At 38.8% G+C, this 20,092-nt stretch overlaps 1 protein-coding gene across 4 annotated transcripts in view; it reads right to left on the bottom strand.

Moving 5' to 3' along the window:
• The window catches only part of LOC108716574 (kinesin-like protein KIF16B), a 163,066-nt gene that overhangs the window by 62,959 nt on the left and 80,015 nt on the right, over nt 1-20,092 (bottom strand). For all 4 annotated transcript variants that reach the window (XM_018262802.2, XM_041562627.1, XM_041562626.1 and 1 more), the window contains exons 13-16: nt 12,541-12,660; nt 11,677-11,728; nt 7,774-7,911; nt 89-171 (exon numbers count right to left, since the gene is read on the bottom strand). In XM_018262802.2, the coding sequence (XP_018118291.1) occupies nt 89-171; nt 7,774-7,911; nt 11,677-11,728; nt 12,541-12,660 (393 nt within the window). The remainder of the gene's footprint in view (nt 1-88; nt 172-7,773; nt 7,912-11,676; nt 11,729-12,540; nt 12,661-20,092) is intronic.

The raw sequence follows: 20,092 nt of genomic DNA on the forward strand, positions 1-20,092 counted from the left end.
TCAAAACATATAATTACATTCCGGCGTTTAATCTGTTCACTATGGAGCAAAAATTCAGACCATTCAGTATAATTAAGACTTCCTTTACCTTTCTTTTTTCTCTCAATTTAGCTGCTTCTTTCGGATGATTGAAACGAAACATATTGGTCCTACCCAATAAAATTACTGCACCTGTAGTAAAAGTAAATTAAAACAATTATCTGCTGAAATTGCAGAATGTGGGTTTTAAAAAAAAAAAAAAGGAAAGTGCAGGAAAAATCCTTGTGACAAAGTTCAGAGCAGAACATATTCTTATTTACAGAGCTGTTGCACCTCTAAGACAGCACAGTGGCCCTAAGAAAATGCTGTGATATTTATACAATTGTGCATGGAGTTTTTGTTTTATTTACTAAACAAAAATATTTACTGTATCCACGCCATGACTGAAACTGAAAAGTGCTTTTGTGGAATTTAGCAAGAACAGAGGGCATAAATCTGGAACAATACAGCGTATTTTTCTTTCTCTTACCAAAAGGGCAACAAGATTAGAAATATACGAGCTATTTCAGAATCAGGCAAGAAAGCAATTTATCAAGAGTAGGTGTATTAAACAATTTAGGTTTATCTTCCAAAGCCAAATGAAACATCAATCCCAAAACAATAAAATAAAGTCCATGAAATCTCACATAAATATAAACCAAGTATAAACCAAATAAGCAATGCATTTATTTATTTATATATATATATATATATATATATATATATATTACAAAATGTGTGCTCAGATTTTAACTCAGAATCATAATAAAAGATGGAAAATGGGAAACATGAGATGAACATAGAAATAAATAGAGTAAACAATGAGCTCAATTCCATTCTTGTATATGTAACACACCATCATTTACATAGGTGGCACGCAGGACTTGTTCAACCAGATTGAACCAATTACTCTGTGTGTAGAAGATTTACAATTTAGTTACTTCTATAATGTACTGTATGAGCTAAAACGGGGATGCCTAGACTGATCTACTTTCATTGAGGTTATTGCATTAATATCTACTACATCAAATCTCACACTACTAACATGGGAAAAATATGGGCATATCTCTTGTCTGTCCAAACTGAAGATGGCCATACACAGGCTAATAAAAGCTGCAAATAGACCAAATGGAAAACTTATTGGCCAGTGTATGGGGCACTCCAACAGCTTCCCCAACGTATATTGGGGTGAAAATCGGGCAGACTTGAAAATCCTGAGGAAAAAATATGGGCATATCTCGTCTGTCCAAACTAAAGGTGGCCATAAACAGGCTAACAGTATTGGTTTGTTGATGCGGTCCTCGTGTCCACAGCCTTCATTACCGGCGTTGTGATCCGATCGTTCATAGGGCCACGATTGGAGCAGCCAATATCGCCCACCTCAAGGTGAGCATATCGGGAGAGATCTGCTCATTTGGAGACCTTGCCCAATGGGCTAATCTTTTCATGTATGGCCAGCTTAAGATCAAAGTTTACCGGGTTCAGCAAAGCTTCAAATAATATTAAAGCACAAACAACCAAAAGCCCTACCAAAAAAAAATATAAAAAAATTCTTTGACTAGAAGTAGGCTTATGAGAAATTATAAAGTATAAAAATGGAACATAATTATGACATATAATTACTTAAAATGTGAATTCAGAAAAAAAGGAAATACGGTATATATGTATGCATCAGACAGTCTTCAAAATGACAAAATGTGCTGAAGGAATGCTGCATTAAAGGAAAACTATACCCCCCAAACAATGTAGGTCTCTATAAAATATATTGCATAAAACAGCTCATATGTAAAACCCTGCTTCATGTAAATAAACCATTTTCACAATAATATACTTCTTAGTAGTATGTGACATTGGGTAATCCTAAATAGAAAATTTCATTTTAAAAACTAAGGGGCGTCCCCTAGGATTCACGGTGCACACAAACCAAACAAACCATACATATTAGGTCACATGAGCCAATTAACAGACAGAGTTGTGTCTTTTGCTTCCACACATCTTCCTGTTACAGTTAGAGTTGTAGTATTTCTGGTCAGGTGATCTCTGAGGCAGCACACAGACCATCACAAAATGGTGGTTCAAGGCAAAAAAGGGCAATGTTTACTTAAATATATATACCAGTTTGGTAAGGTACTTTAATATACCACTGATCTGTTGCTTTAGAATACATTTTGGGGGTAAAGCTTTCCATCATGGATATTAACATCAAAGTAGCCTGCTCCTACGTTATTTCTGCACCGTGCGCACCTTTTCAGTGTATGAAAACGTTGAAGTCTAATCATTGAAGTCTAGTGGAGTCTCACTAATCAACAGATAATTAAACTAAACAATTATCATTAACCAACACTAGTTTCTGTCTTGGTATAGCATTCTATTCAGCTGTGTCTCCAATAAGGATTACTTATATCTTAGTTGGGATCAAGTACAAGCTTGGAGCTTTCTGGATGGGTTTCCAGATTACATACCTGAACTTGGTACACAACAGTACACCCATAGCATTTGTCACCAAACCTCCCCAAAACATTATTTGTTTCCACGTTGCCACCGGTGAATAAATTTGCGAAGTTGCTGAGAAAAAGCAAAAAATCTGCAGCGTCAAAAACATTTGGGCACGCGTCAGAATAGTCGCTCGCATAAAAATTGTTGCGTGTCAAAATTATTCGGACGCCCATTGACTTTAATGCATTTGGACATAGGCGTTCGTATAAAAATTGAAGCAGACGCAGATTGACTTCAATGCGGTTCGTAAATTTTTCACTGTTTCGCTAATTTTTTGGCGAAGCGAAATGGGACAAATTCGCCCATCACTGGTTATATTATGTTATAGTTCACTAATGTCAGATCCAAAGAGTTTCCGAAGAAGAGCAACTAAGGTTATGATAAATCAATAGAGAGAGAGAGACGAGTTATTAAAGTTACAAAGTGAGCATGATTTGAAAAAGTAAGCACTGGTGTGTATGGCCCAACAAACCCATTGATAACACTAGGGGGGCAGATTTATCATTGGTCGAAGTGAAAATTCGAATAAAAAAAATTCTAATTTCGAGCTAATTTTTGTGTACTGCGACTAGGGAATAGTCCATATTTGATTCGAATTTGAAAAAAAAAAAAAAATTAGAATTTCGAAATTTATCATGTACTGTCTCTTCAAAAATTAGTCTTTGACCATTTGCCATCTAAAACCTGCCAAATTGCTGTTTTAGCCTATGGGGGGGGACCTCCTAGAACCCATTTGGTATCAATTGTTGGACTTTGAAAAATCAATTCGTACCATTCTAATTCGATCGAAAACGGACCTATTAGGTAAAAAACACCCTTTGATTACATTTCAATTGGTCTTTTTGAATTCGAATTTCGAAGTTTTTCAAATTTGAAATTCGACCCTTGATAAATATGCCACTAGATCTTACAAGTAGACTAATATACACTTGTTGATTTTCCAAGCTACTGAACTCCAAGCAACTCAAATCTTTTTGTCAGTCATACCCCAATTACAGCTCAAGCCTGCGGAAGTGCTTTCAAATGTTCCAAGAAAGACCTAATATCAGCTCAGATAAATGTCATATTAAAAGATTTTCTGGATAGAGGAAAGAAAATGCCCACGGGCAGGTATCAGAATTACAAATGTAAAACAGCGAGCTAACTAAAACAATTAAATATGTCCCTAAAGGTAGAAAAATAGCCTGATTATTAACCTTGCATGATAGTTATTGAATCTATTTTATGAGCTAGGCTTCATTTCTTGTAAAGCGTTGCACAGAATCTCAATGCACGGCATAATGCTCCGTCTTTATAGAGTGTACTGCTTTATAGAAGTCAGAACAGTTACGTGGAAATACTAAAGGCGTATTGATGGCAAAACATCAAGAACTTGTTGCACTGATGTTGCAGACAATGCTGTGGAGATACTGCACGAAGACACTTATAACCCATTTCATTTCCAATGCCTTTTCAACTACAGGTATGGGATCCATTATCCAGAAAGTTTGCGACCTGGGGTTTTCTGGATAAGGGTCCAGTAATTTGGATCCCCACACATTTAAAAGAAACAGTAACATCAAAATGTATTTTTAAAAAATTCGTTAGTAGAGAACGAAATAAAAACCCCAAGACAAATTAAACTTTAAGATAGCAAAGACTTTATTAAGAAATAACTTACAGAAACTCCGCTTCCTGTCCTCTACAGAAAAGGCGACAGGGCGACGACAATCCATTGTGCGGCACTCGATTTCTTCTCCCATCTTCTACTGGCAGCGTGTGGAAGGTGATGTTGGCACTGCTGGAGTAACAAGGTCCTCAGATACAACAACCCTCCTTCTTGGTGCCCTGTGCCACTGTCCGGTAACTGTCCTCCAAGAAGCGCTCCACACACACCGCCCGCTCCACACACACACACCGGGCAGTCCTGCTCAGGGCATGTAAAGCATGGGTGTAACATATCTCTCGCCTAGCACCGTCCACTTTTGTAGGTATGTTCAATACCAGGGCAAACGAGCGCTAGCACCTGCTGGAACAGACTCCAGTAGCTCCCTCTTATTGCTCTGTACTAATCAAAACCAACTATTGTCACTTTCTGAGTAATTTATCGGATTAAAACTCAGCACAGTGACTTCTTTTCCCCTCGGTATGTATGTAGCTCTACCAGCACCATCACCAACCCCCCAAACTGTTCATCAGGAACGAGAAAGCCCAATACAGATGATATACGTGCATCTTTTCTTACAATGCACAGACACACCGCCCGATCCTCCAGCAGGAAGCCCGCAATACCCGGTTGGGAAGCGGCTGGAAGGTGATACTGGTTGGTTACAAGATGACAGCCCCCTGTGACCAACTTTGAAAGAATAAATCATTTGTTTGATTAGGCTTTGTGGTGCAGTAAGTTCATGTTTATGTTTAGTATACAAAATACAGTATTTATAGCAGTATTCTATTTTAGACTTTCCTTGTCCTTTAAACCCAATAGGCTGGTTTTGCCTCCAATAAGGATTAATTCTATCTTATTTGGTATCAAGTAAGGGTATGGGACCTGTTATGCAGAATGCTCGGGACCTGGGGCTGTCTGGATAACAGATCTTTCTGTAATCTGGATCTTCATACCGTAAATGTACTAAAAAATCAATCAAACGTTAAATAGCATGGTTTTACTTCCAATAAGGATTAATTACATCTTAGTTTGCATCAAGTACAACGTTTTTGTTTTATTATTACAAAGTAAAGGGAAATCATTTTTTAAAATTTGTATTATTCAGATAGAATGAAGTCTATGGTGCGACGACCTGCTTTCCGGATAACAGGTTTCCAGATAATGGGCCCCATACCTGTACAAGGTACTGTTTGATTATTACAGAAAAAAAGGAAATATGTTTTTACATTTTTAATCATTTAATTACAAAAGGAGTCTATGGGAGATAACCTTCCAATTATTTGAATAACGGGTTTCTGGATAACAGATCCTATACAGTTTCCTTCCCACACAAACACACAAGTTTCATGATTCGCATTTGCGTTATAAATGAATACAAAATTAATTAAATCCAACTACACCCATTTAATGCTGTTTTGATGAGTTACCATGTCCACTTTGTGGGGCAGACTTACCAAGGGTAAAATTAAAAATTTGAAATTTTTTTTTATGGTCAAAACTGTCAAATTTGACTAGGGAGTTATTCCAATTCAATTTGAGTTTTTCAAAAAAAAATTAGATTTTCGAGATTTATTATACTCTGGCCTTTTAAGAACTCCAATTTGACTATTCGCCACCTAAAACCTGCCGAATTTCTGTTTAAGTCAATGGGAGACATCCAGATATCAATTGTGAGTTGTTTGCAGCTTCCTGATTTTCATGTTTTTTTCGGAGAAAGTTTGTCAAATTCGAATTTGAATTTGAGTTTTTGGGTCGATTCCATTCATCCGAGTTTAAACAATTAGATTTTTTTTGATTGGTTGAATTTCGAATTTATGGGAGTTTTTATAAACGCACATGATTTCGAAATTCGACCTTTGATAAATGTGCCTCCCAGAGTGCACAACAAAGAAAAAGATCAAGGCTGATAAAGAATAACACATATTATTATCCAAAAATGACGGCATTAAACCACTTATTGATTTCTACCAGCACTGAGCAAGATCTGTCATAATCGGGACATGAATAACTGGGTTGCCATGGCAGCTTTTATGCAAATAAATGGATTGATGAAAATCTACCGGATCTAGTAATTAAAAGCAATTATGACATGTTGGTTGTTAAAAAAAAGGAATTGCACCCTACTGAATTCTAACAGCAGAGCGAAATAAATCAACAATTGCACGTAACACTAATTCGAACTCTCCAATGGGAACAATTGTAAACTAATGTTCTGCTGAAAGGGGAAAAATAGAAAATAAATAAGTTGCAAGTGGATCGATTCCCCCAAATATTATTCATAATTTGCACATATTTAAAGGCCATTACGACATTATTTATTTTCCCCTATGGATGTCTAACATACGAATCTATATTTATTTTGCTTTATTTCCCAAAATTTCTATGTTGCTGTTACTTATATTAGCCTGCAAACGGGGAAATGTTCAACTCCTGAAAATGACCTGTATTGCTTCCCACTGTATTGAATATTCGTTCTTGAGCGTTTTCAATCAACAAAGATCTGTAAATCACTGGTGCTAATGATTCCCACTGAACACATTGGGAGGAATATGTTATTAAAGTTGCAATGATTATACCAGGTCTAGTAACCTATAGCAACAAGATGTTTACAAGTGAGCAGTAATTCATACACACACACAAAAATGTAATCAGTGAACAGCCTCTTTGAAATCTTTACATACCTGCCACTCTGGATGTTAAAATGTTAATAGTAAGGCTGCAGCGTCCCCTTAATCACTTAGTATTCCTTCTCCTCCTCTAACCCACTCTGCCTCCCCTCTCAGAAATTTACTTTGGCTGTTGGCTCATGAGCATGCTCAGTTCTTCTCAGCTCAGACTACTAAACACTCCCTCCGGTCTAACAGCCAATGAAGAGATAGCATTGCAGGTTGCCATAGAAACTCTAGCTCTCTGATCCTATTTTATCATCCTAACCACTTCTCCTGAGCTCAGCTTAACCATTACAGTGCTCAACCCCAGCAGAACTTTTTATCAGAGTATGTTGTGCCTGTGTAACCTGCATTCTGCACTGCATGAACTTTACAGCATTTATGTCCTGTTTGCAGATGTTAATGTTAGTGATGATGTGTCAAAGAGAAAATGGCCACCGGGTGAAAGCTGCTATTTGTTCTATTAAAATGTGATGGCGCTGGCAAATGGAGGGGGTATATGCAGTACAAATGATGTGACTTGGGTGGGGAAGATATACCCAACTTATATATATGGTAGGAAAATGTAGGCTTTACATGTCCTTTAATCTTCCAGTGCCTGGGGATCTAGCACTTAGGCTACTGGAAAGCAAGTCTTTGTACACCATCATGTAGAATATTACGGATTCAGAATAAAACACTTGATTTTATGGAAAGGAAATGAATGCCGAGTACTAGTAGAGTAATCTCTCAATTCTAAGCGTCAGCTTTTTTTTTTTCTCCTAAAGATGAAAGTTCAAGTTATTCCCATAATATAGTCAATGTTAATCCTCTTGTCACTTCTCCTTAAAAGCCTTAACTGGCAAAAAGGATCAGCACAATAAATGATATATTGAAGTCACGGCGTGTCTAATAAAGTCTAATAAAGATTTAAAGTAAATATGCTGCTTCTTTAGCTCTCACCTTGATTCAGCTGCGTTGATTCCAGTATCTGGACTCCATTTACCGAGCACTGAGATCCATTCAGGGGAATTAACGTCACAGTGCCGATGAGGTTCTCAAAGATGCAGTGCTCACTCTCTAAATCCAGCCCGTGCAGAACTACAATCAGAAAGAAAGGTGGGGGGGCGTGAGAAATAAGAACTGGCACAAAAATACATTTTTGGTGTGGGGAAGCGAGGTGAAAAGGGGGTTTTTGCGAGCGATGCTCTTTATCAGATTTACTGCTGAATGGCCAGGATTGTTACTAGGCTGGTAAAAGAAGAACTGGACCTTAAACAGTTTATTTTAGCATTTGTAGTGTAAGGAAAACATACTGATTTGAATTATATGGTTTACATAAACATTCTTTTTACATTTCAAATGGTTTCTGAGATATTGGCATTTTGAAGCAGGTTTGTATAGTGAGGCAATGTTAGGAGCGCTCCCCTTCGTGTTCAAGATGGCGTTTTGGTGAAAAAAATTCAATAAAAAAAGGATGTCAGAGACCCGGGTTCAATTCCCTCTTGGTATAGTTCCTGGGTGCTCCTAAATTGCGATTTTGACTTGATCCATAGGTTCCTGACCGCCTGGCTTGATCCTGACTTCACTATTTGCTGCCTGCCCTGATCTTTTGCTCTTCATCCTTTGGCCACTGCAAATTGGACTTTCAGCATACAGCTTTGTCCTGACTCCTAACAAATTAGAGCCCTGACAGGAAATCTTTTTCTTTTTGAATGCTCAGACTGTCAGGGAACCTAACTAGCAGGCCCTAGACTGGCAATCTGTGGGCTCTGGCAGATGCCAGAGGGGCTGCTGTAAAATGCCATAGACACTCACTATTAAGTGGGCTGCTGGGGGCCACTGTGGGCCACTGTGTACTTGGAATGCCAGGGCCTTTTTGAATCCCAGGCCTGCTAACTATTTATGCACTTTCTAAGTATTTCCTATACACGTATGGGATCAGTTATCCAGGAACCCATGAGCCAAAAAGTTCCAAATGACGGAAAGCCATCTTAAATAGACTCCATTATAATCAAATTGCTAATTTTAATATTAAAAATGGACAAAAGGGTACATTTTCCCCATCATCAAAACAGGTATGGGATCCATTATCCAGAAATCTTAGAATTATAGAAAGCCCATCTCCTATAGACTCTACTATAATCAAATAATCCTAATTTTTACATATTATTTCATTTTTCTTCACATATACTTTGCTTTCTGGGGAAGAGAAGCTATAGAATATAATATAGTACCGGTATGGCATTCTGGAAACCCATTATCTAGAAAGCTCTGAATTACAGGAAGGTTGTCTCCCATAGACTCCATTATACCAAAGAATTGTATCAAAGAAAAATTATTAATTTTTTTCATGTAATAATAAAACAGTAGCTTCTATTTCATCCAAACGAAAATATATTTAATCCTTATTGGAAGCAAAACCAGTCTATTGGGTTTATTTAATGTTTACATGATTTTTAGTAGATTTAAAATGATAATCCAAATTACAGAAAGATCCATAATCCAGAAGACCCAGCATTCAGTGTATCTCATGCTCAGCTACGTCTCACAGATGGTACAGCTTTATTCATGCTGCCCAAAACACTCAATCTGCACTTGTAAAAATGGTGTCATGCTTCAGAGAGTCTAATATCTTTAGAAGAAATGAGTTTCTTTATAGGTCTGCCAGTTGATATAGAAGCTCGCGTGGAGTAGTAAAGAATTGAAAAAGACATTTTGAACAGCCATTTTAAGGTAAATAACATCATAAGAGGCACATAAAGCGTTTTGGTGTTTTGTTTATATTACCGGCCAGTTAAATATCCTGTAATGTAAAGCAGCCTATATAAAAACATTGCGTTGGCTGTAAAGTCCCAGTTCCCACTTTCACTGTATAAGAAGCCAAGTAAAACACTGCTTGTTCATGAAGGTTTTCATTCAGGGTCTCAAAACAAGTGTTCTCTGTGCTTGGTGTAAATTGCAGCAAAATTACTGTTGTGTCGTGCTTTCATGTGTTACTCATAATACTTTCCTGGGGGGAAATTGCCATATTTATTGGGAAATCGATGAATATGGCTGCCCAGAGGGTCACATGAAAATATTTACTGTCATGTTTCAATATGTAAAGTATTTATTGGGAAATCCATGAATATGGCTGCCCAGAAGGGCATATGAAAATATTTACTGTCATGTTTCAATATGTAAAGTTCCTGTGTGTTTCAAGCTTTTGACATCTTTTTTTTAACCAGTCTTTATGTATTGATTATTATATGAACAGCAAAAGGTTATGGAAGAGGGTAAAACGGGAGGTATGGGGGGATAGAAGTGTGTACAGTCTTCTTAGCATAGTACAGAAAGTATTAGAATTTAAATTTTATAAAAACATTGTGAATATTGTGCAGGTATTGGACCTGTTATACAGAATGTTCTGGACCTGGGGTCTTTCGAATAAAGGATCTTTCTGTAATTTAGATCTTCATACCTCAAGTATGCTAGAAAATAATTTAAACATTAAATAAACCCAATAGGATGGTTTTGCTTCCAATAAGGATTATTTTATATTATTTTAGTTTACACGGTACTGTTTTATTATAATAGAAAAAGGGAAATCATTTGTAAAATTTGATGTAGTTTCCTCCAACTTTATGGTTTCTTCCACTAAGTTAACCCTCTCCTTAATAGAAGGTGGGGAGGAGATCGACTTTCAGTGTTTGGGTATAAGGGCTTTGTTGCATATAGTATGTGGGATGCTCATATATAAAATTAATAATGGATCTATTCCTTGTATTATAATGAAATATCAATAGAAGCAATTTGATTGGTTCAGATGATACTTGTGTAGTCTTCTAAATAAAAGTGCACGTCTTCCCAGAATGATTTTATTACAGGGCATTTTAGCTATATATTTGAGAAAGAACCCGTCTCTGAATTACACCTCTGGCACAGATTGGAAGAAGCTGGGAAAATTCGGAGACACATAAGAGTGTAATTTCACCTCAAGGTCAGTTTAAAAGACATTTCTATCACTATTCTAAGTAATTCATGTATATCTCTGTATATATTTCCCCCCAATCTTTTGAACTAAGTTATATGTTGAGTTCTGTCTTGGTTGCAATCGATAGGGGGGGGGGAAGAGAGGCTCTATCATTAAAGGGATACTCAAAACGCATCATATCCATGTCCCACTGCAACTCCTTCATTTATATTGAGCAGGAGAAACAATAGCCTGTCAGAAAGCAGTTCCATAGTGAAGCACTGGCTCTTTCTGAAAGCACATGACCAGGCAAAGTGACTTGAGATGGCTGCCTACACACCAATATTACAACTAAAAAACATATATCCTTATTGAGTTAGGAATTACATTTTACATGGTAGAGGGAATTATTTGCAATGTAAACAGTGTAATTTTTAGAAATAAAAACTACACCATAAAAATCATGACAGAATCAGTTTAAGGACCATGTAGTAAATGACAGAGAGAGGTTTCTTCCACTTTTCACACCAGTCTAAGTTCACATTTCTTGTATTGGCTGTCCCAGTTTCTTCATTGAGGGGTAGTAGTTATAGCACCAATGATTGCCTGCATGAGATCACTATCTCTTTTGTAAGCTTGCCAAACTAACTGTTTCTTAAAAAAAATGGTTTCTCTTCCCTTATATAAGCCCCATTGAGGAAAGGTCTTTGGGTCCTAGCTGGTGAGGCTATAGGGAAATTCTGCATGTGCTCATATCTATCCCAAATATGCAGGTTAGCTGCAATAAGCTTTGACATCTTAAAAATAAATTCCATCTAAAGAGTTTACATGCAATACATGCAACAAGTTATCATTATGTTTACATATAAGGTTGTGAGTTGCATGCTGTGGCCAATTCTGTATTAAATTACCAATGTCTTGATCAGCTGCGGCGTCCTCTCTTCCAACATATGTACGCCCTTCCTAGAAAAAAAAAATAAGAATAGTTTGGAAAATGACTGCTCTTTTCTTCCCATTAAAGCCAAGGCCACTGTTAGCAACACAGTCATAAAATATTCTTTTATATGTAAAAAAACCCCCACATATATATGTACGTTAAAGTCAATCTAATACCCTTGAATAACTTTATGATAAAGCTTTGGTTTGTGTCCAAAGGCTGTGGTATAAAATCAGAGGTATATCAGCTAATGTGTCCATTTTTATGTATACGATATGCATACGTAAATGATTTATGTGCATGTAAGTTGGCTGCCTGGGCATCACAAACTAAAGATATAGGAAGGGGCAGATTTTTTTTCTATATTAAAGCAAACAACATTTCTGAATTGGTGCATATGGGGTAAAAGCAAGTGGATCATTTGGTAACTGTTTCAATTAAAAGGAGGAGATTCAAAGGAAACTATAAAATTGTAATAAAATAGTCTATGACAACTGAACTTTTTTTTTGCAAATCATTACTATTTTACAAAGAGAAAAGGAAGACAAAATCAACAACTCCAGCTCCCCCTACAAAATAAAGGCAGTTATTATACTGTACTAATATGGTACAGTGGTATATCCATAGTGGTGTCAATAAAAACACAGTCAGAAAGCAATCCTTGGGTCGTTCCAACACTTTATAAAAGGTATTCTCTGAGGGCTTCTTTGGTTAAAGATTTTAACCTTTGTGCTCGAAAAACAAAGGACGGATTGAATGATTTCTATTGTTTAAGGCATTCAGCTCAAATCAGAGGCAATTCAAACAGAAGTCGATGAAGAGATGTTCCGATCTTTACCTTCAAATGGTACAAAATAATTCCAGTGCTCAGAAGATCGTCATCGATGCCGATGAGATGAGGCAGTTCTGAATCCAAGACAACTCCAATACCTTCTTTTCTTAGAGCCAGAGTCTGTTCCTGAAATCAGAGGCAGACATGTATAATAAGCGTTAGGAGCCTGTCATTTGTCACTGGGAGAAAATAATAATGGAAAGTAGGGCAGCCGCATACAGAGTAAAACAACTGGACTACCACACTACAATGTAGTTATACATGAGTTACAATCCTTTCTTTATTGTACAATATAGATACGGGGAAGAATCAGCACAGTTATTAAAGGGGGACTATCGCGAAAATGAAAATGTAATATAAGCTTCAGCATACTGAAATAAGAAACTTTCTAAATACAATAAATGAAATATTAAGTACTGTTTCTGAAATAATTAAGTTTAACTTCACTATTCCTCTCTCAGCATCTGTTTCTCCTCATTCTCTCTTCATGCAGGTGTTGGGTGTAAGATATTCATTGACAGTTAGTTCCAATATATCTTATAGGGGGGTTCCATTTGCCTAGAAGATGTATTAGAGCTCACTCTATTAAAATCACCAGACATCATGTCTGCCTACATGCAGAATTTGTGCAAAAGGCAGTTATTTTGTTAGATTTGTTTGTACTGGAATCCGTTATTTACCGTATATACTCGAGTATAAGCCGATCCGAGTATAAGCCGAAGTACCTAATTTTACCTACAAAAACTGGGAAAACTTATTGACAGCCCTGTCTCCCAGCAGCGCACCTTCCGCCAAAGAGACTCCCCCAGCGATCGACCGGACTTCTTTGCAAAGTTGATGGTGACAGAGAATTGGGCAGAGAGTGCTGTGTGTCATAAAACCATCACTGATCTTTCGTATAACCAACAGATGGCGCTGTGTGATATTGCCATCACTGTTAATCCTTTATTCAACCAACAGATGGCGCTGTGTGATATTGCAGTCACTGTTATTCTTTGATATAACCAACAGATGGCGCTGTGTGATATTGCAGTCACTGTTATTCTTTGATATAACCAACAGAGGGCACTGTGTGATATTGCAGTCACTGTTATTCTTTCATATAACCAACAGATGGCGCTGTGTGATATTGCAGTCACTGTTATTCTTTGATACAACCAACAGATGGCGCTGTGTGATATTGCAGTCACTGTTTTTCTTTGATACAACCAACAGATGGCGCTGTGTGATATTGCAGTCACTGTTATTCTTTGATACAACCAACAGATGGCGCTGTGTGATATTGCAGTCACTGTTATTCTTTGATACAACCAACAGATGGCGCTGTGTTATATTGCAGTTACTGTTATTCTTTGATACAACCAACAGATGGCGCTGTGTGATATTGCAGTCACTGTTATTCTTTGATATAACCAACAGAGGGCGCACTGTTATTCTTTCATAAAACCAACAGAGGGCATTGTGGGATATTGCAGTCTCTCCCCAAGTGAACTGTTGGTATAGGAATGATTAAAAGTGACTGCAATATCGGCAACTGCCCCCTGACCCGAGTATAAGCCGAGGTAGACTTTTTCAGCACATTTTGGATGCTGAAAAACTCGGCTTATACTCGAGTATATACGGTAATCTTTATTGGGGGAAAAAACAGTCTATTGGGTATATTTAATGGTTACATGATTTTCTAGTAGATTTAAGGTATGATTTAAATTATGGAAAGATCTGTTATCCAAAAAACTCCAGGTCCTATACTTGAATCTCTGTCACTGCTTATTTATGTTCTATATCCGGTGCCTTCATCGACCCACCCTATTCCCCTTTTCCACTAACTCTACTCAGTATGTCTGATACAAATTTGTAGAAGATTAGAAAATCTACGTCTCCTAATAAAGGTGAACTGGGAACAGAGGAACACCTGAAAGCTGTCTATAAATCACTGTTTGGCCTGTCACAGTCAGCTTCTCAGTAGCCCCACAGGATCGATTACTAGCTTTGTCTCAATACTCTGAGAAGCAATGAAATTTGTCATTCCGAGCAACAGAAATGCATAGATCCAGCCAGAGCTTTATTCACCAGTAAAGTTTCCCACTGCAGATTATTATGATTCAGCGGTTACAAAAAAATAATAATGAGCTAAAAATAAACAAACAAAAAAATCTTTTGGGGGACTTATTTGCTGAAACTGCAGCAGGGTTGAAAATTGAATAGTTAACACCTTTCAACGATTCAGTCTGCCAAGCACAGGGGATATTACATTATCCACATGACTGGGCATGATAGATTTTTCGGAGAAGCATTGTCGCATCAGATTTTAAATGCTTTCCTACGATGTCTTCAGATAGAAAGCAGCAAAAATGAAGAATATTTGCGTGTTGGAGGAGGTAAGAGCATCTCTCAGATTGCTTGTGAAAAACATTTATGTTGCTTAAATGGAGGAGATTCATTTTATAAAAGCCCCTTGAATTATGTTTAACTGTGATATGACACATTTGAATAATTACCTTCACAATCAAGTATGGCTACAGAGATTGGCATGAAACAATGATGCCCAACCTGTAGCTGTCCAACTGTGATTGAACTACAGATTCCACATCCCTCAACAATCTGGAGGCCCACAGACAGGACAGCCCCAGCAGTTGTTCCAGAATACTCTTATAGTACATGTAATAACTAACTCTTCAGTTAATGATTTTGGGGCTCAATGTGTGGGGGTTGACGGTACAACTAAAGGTGGTCATACACGGGCAGATTTAAGATGACAATTTTTTTTCCCTTTAGACCAATTAGGCATCTTATCTTCCTGTGTATAGGGCCCTCTCAAAGGCCTCCCCAACTGATATCTGTGCAGCTGTCCAAATATTTTTGTGAAATCGGGGGCAAAGCCAGAAACGTTCAGATTATCAACGGTACAACTAAAGGTGGTCAAACACGGGCAGATTTAAGATGTAAATTATGGTCCTTTAGACCAATTAGGCAGCTTATCTTCCTGTGTATGGGGCCCTCCCAAAGGCCTCCCCAACAGATCTGTGTCCATCCGTCGGCAGAAAAGTCAGAAACGTTCGGATTATAGTACGAAACCCAGCGCAGACAATAAAATCTTCAAATTACCAATAGGACCTCTGCTATTGACTTCTACAGGACCTTGACAGGTTGAAGATTTTCGGATTCAGACTTTTTGCAGCCTCGGGTATATTATAATATAATATTTTTTTGTGTTTCTAGAATTCAGACTTTAATAAATAACCCCCCCCCAAGTCTTTTAAAAAATAATTTAACATTAAATTTGTTTTGCCTCCAATAAGTATTAAGTATTATCTTGGATTAAGCACAAGATATTGTACATTATTTTAGAGAAGGAGGAAATGATTTTTAAAAATTACAATTATTTGCTTATAATGGGGTCTACTGGAGATAGCCTTCCCTGAATAACTGTTTTTTTGGATAATTGTCTCAGAATATCATACCTATGCAAACCTTACTATAAACGTGCAGCTTTAAGAAATGTTTGTACTAAGACAGAAAGTAAACATTCTTCAGTAATCCAAAAATCACTGTTGACTATATTTCGGAAGAATTAAGTTATTTACACAACAGTATATGCACTTTTGAAAATATCCTGCCTTGAAACAAATTTACACCTGTTGCTGCGATCACCTATTAATTTTAGAGATTGAAACGAAGGACAAAACTTAATTTACTTTGTCAGGTGCATGCACTTCTAAGCTTGAGTTCCATTTTCAAGCATGATCTCTGGAACAATTTCAGAAAAATAATTACAGCATAATTACAGAATGTTTTGTTCATTTGCTGTTCCTAGTACTTCTAAGTGAAGTTATAAAACAAAACAATTAAACTAAAGCAGGCAATGTCGCACATTTATCCTTGTCACTTTTGTAATTACTAATGAAAAGAAAATATTAATATTAAAAAGTAAAAAAACAATGGATTATCTCTCCTTTTTTCCCCCTCTCCCATAGAGCGTGACTGATATAAATTCGAATAGATTAATTCGAGTTTTCAGATTGTTAAACCCAAACTCGGCCTTTCAAGTTTTTTCCATTGAAGTTTTTTCTTAAATCGGAGACCTTTGGCGGTTTTAAAAAGCTGATATAACTCTAAAACTCTAACCGGAGACCTTTGGCGGTTTTAAAAAGCTGATATAACTCTAAAACTCTAACCCCCTTAGAATTGGCAAATGTATTTATGAGAGATCATAAAACATTCTACTCAACATTCAGTTATTATCTGAAAAGAGCAATGGAAGAGAACACATAATGGAATTTCAAAAAGAACTGCACACTTTTACATCACGCTCTGAAAATCAACTTAATTCATTTTTAATGACCAATTAAACATTAACAGGGGCTGGTTGAAATAAAATATATTGGTAGTTTATTGGCCAGTGCTGCAGTGACACGCCTTATTCAATATCAGTAGTATTTTTTTCAGACTGATAACCTACTACAGAAGAGTACATGGCAATGCCGTGTTTGCTTGGTTCATTCAGCCCATAATTCTAATAATAATGGGTTATTATAAGTTGTTTTAAAGAGTCATAAAATGATTAATTGCACTGATCCACTGAGAAGCAAAGCTGTTAATTAACTCTGCTTTAGGACACTAAAACAAAATGGTAAATGACAGATCTGATACCAGAGGGTTTTTTTTTCAGCAGATTACATTGTTTTGTTTAAAAAAATTCATTAGATTTTTTTTTAATCTTCTCTAAAATCAGCAGACAAGCTTCTTTTATTATTTATTTTAAGCAGAGCATTACAGTTACATCAGTGCTACTTATGCCACCTCAGATTTTGTTCTGGACTTTTATGTATAGGACTTATGTGTGATGCCCTCTCTTTTAAAACTGGGCACCAGATAATAAACACAACCGGAAACCCGTTATTCAGAAACCTCCGACTTACAGGAAGGCTGTCTCGAATAGACTCCATTTTATCTAAATAATCCAAAATTGTATTAATAATTTGCTTTTTCTCTGTAATAATAAAACAGTAGAGGGGGGCGTGGCCAACCACGCAGCTTGATGGCCGCATTCTGAGGCGCTCCCGGGGCTCCAGCATTAGTTAAGTCCCCTCCACCCGACCGAGCGCGCACTCCACCTACCGGGGCTCTATAGGAGGGTTGGGGCACCATCCGGCAGCCGTTTCCTGCAAGCCCGCACCGCCCAGCACTTGTATAAGCTGTGGACGGGTTGCGGCCTAGCGCTAGGCCTGAAGCCGCGGCCTTGCGTAAACGCGGAACCCGCCCGCGGCCCTACCATCAGCGCGGTTCCTCTTGCAGCACCTCGGGGACGTCGTGGTGGACACGGGGTTGACATCAGACGGTGGGGTGAGTGGTGCTGGAGCCCTGGGGACCCATCTACAGCCCGCAGCAGCCACTGTATAGCCTTGTCAGTGTTCTGGGGCCCCCTGCATATTGTACCACAGCCAAGCAGGGGAGGTTCATCAGGCCCTACACATCCTGATCCTGCAGAGAGAGGGTTTACCTGGCTGCCTTACCCAATCCCCTGGGCCATACCGCTAGTATCCTGTCCAGCAGTTGAGATCACACATTGAAGGGGGCTGTGTGGCTGGAAACAATGAACTAACCAAAGGCGCTGTGCCTTAGCTCCATACCCCTGATATTATCCTGGGTGAGTGTTGCCTGACCCACCTGTTACTGCGAGTCCTGACTACAAGCAACCCACTAGGGACGGTGTCCCTGCAGAGAGGAGATGGAGAAAAAAAAAGCTGCACAGAAACGGATTGATGGCTATACAAAACCCACAAAAGCATCACGAGAGCCAAGTCAGGGTGACGACACGGCCCATTCTGATGAGCTGGAGGGTTCAGCAGCGGTTGCTCCACAGGATCCAGGGCCGGCGGCCCCAGACACTCAACTCCTTCTGCAGGCAATCGCGGACTCCAGAGAGGTTCTTACCACCAAACTCGCAGCTACCAGTTCGACCCTCACCTCGAAAATTGAAGAGGTGCGTGTTGACCTTTCTCTCCTGAGGCAGGACCTGCAGGCAGTCCGTGAGCGCACGACAGAGGTGGAACGCAGGACTGGGCTGCTGGAGGACGAGATGGGAACACTCGGCCAACAAGTACAACACCTCCAGAGGGAACACACGATTATGGCCTCTAGAGTGGACGACCTGGAAAACCGCAACCGTAGATCTAACCTCAGAATAGTGGGCCTGCCAGAAGGATGTGAGGGAGCAAAAACCGAAGACTTCATTGAAAGATGGCTACAGGACACTTTGGGTCCCTCCACCTTCTCCCAACACTTCGTGGTTGAAAGAGCACACCGGGTTCCTGCCAGGCGTCTGCCTCCGGGAGCACCACCGCGGCCATTGATCCTCAAGTTGCTTAATTACAGAGATCGGGATGCCGCTTTAAGAGCTGCTAGAGAAAAAGGCGATATTACCTTCCAAAATGCGAGAGTCTCTCTGTATCCTGATTTTTCGCTTACGATCCAGAAAAAAAGGGGAACGTTCACTGAGGCTCGCCGCAGATTGAGAGAGCGGGGGATTAAATATGCCATGCTTTACCCAGCCAAAATGAGGATCCTGGATGGGGAAAAAGCTCTTTTTTTTTATGCCCCGGGTGACATCATCCAGTGGTTGGAGCATCGGCCTTCCTCTCCCAGACGTCCCACTCCATAGTCCGGAGGATGGAGCTTTGTCAGGTCGTATATTGTGTTTAATGTCAACGAACTGTTTGGAATTTTTTCCCGTCTCTCTCTAAATGCTTCCCTTGTGTTTACGGGTCCAATCATCTGCTTATGACTTATACTGAGTTGATTTTGGATTCCCTCACCACCAAAAGACAGTCTCTGTGACTCATAGCATCTTCGAGGCTAGCATACTATGTTTTATTTTGATATTCTGTTTCTCCTCCTGTACCAAAAGGTGGGACCACATTTGACAGAATTACGTTGGTCACTCGTCACCCAAAAAAAAAAAATAACTGACTAGATGGAGCTTATGCGCAGCACTTCTAAAGGCCCCACAGGGCATTACTGCAGTTAGGGGGAAATACTGGTTTACATTCCCTAGTAGTTCAAGTTGTACTCTGTTTAGGGACTGATGTATCCCCGGGTTGGGGGGGGGTACCGGGGGGGGATAACTTGTTGACTCAAGTTGGGCTTCCTATCTACATGTTTTATATGTTTTTCTTACTGCTTTGTCTTACAATTCTACCCGCATCAATTACTCAGGGCTTCAAGCATGGCCTAGGTCTCCTCCTGAACATTCAGGTTAGGTCCCTGTGGGATGGATAGTCATGGCGTCTAGACAGAAAACGATACAAGTAGTGTCTTGGAACACGCGTGGTTTGAATGACCGCATCAAACGCTCTATTATTTTAGATTATCTTAAAAAAACAAGGGCAGATATCTGTATGCTCCAAGAGACACATCTCACGGGGAGAAGAGTACTGGCACTGAGACGGGCTTGGGTGGGCAGCCTTTATCATGCCGAATACTCCTCGCACTCCAGGGGAGTGGCAATTTTCACTAGGAAGGGGCTAGGTCTGGGAGTAGAAGACCTGCGAACTGACAC

The sequence above is a fragment of the Xenopus laevis genome, chromosome 5L, assembly GCF_017654675.1.
Source record: "Xenopus laevis strain J_2021 chromosome 5L, Xenopus_laevis_v10.1, whole genome shotgun sequence".
Taxonomy (NCBI): Eukaryota; Metazoa; Chordata; class Amphibia; order Anura; family Pipidae; genus Xenopus; species Xenopus laevis.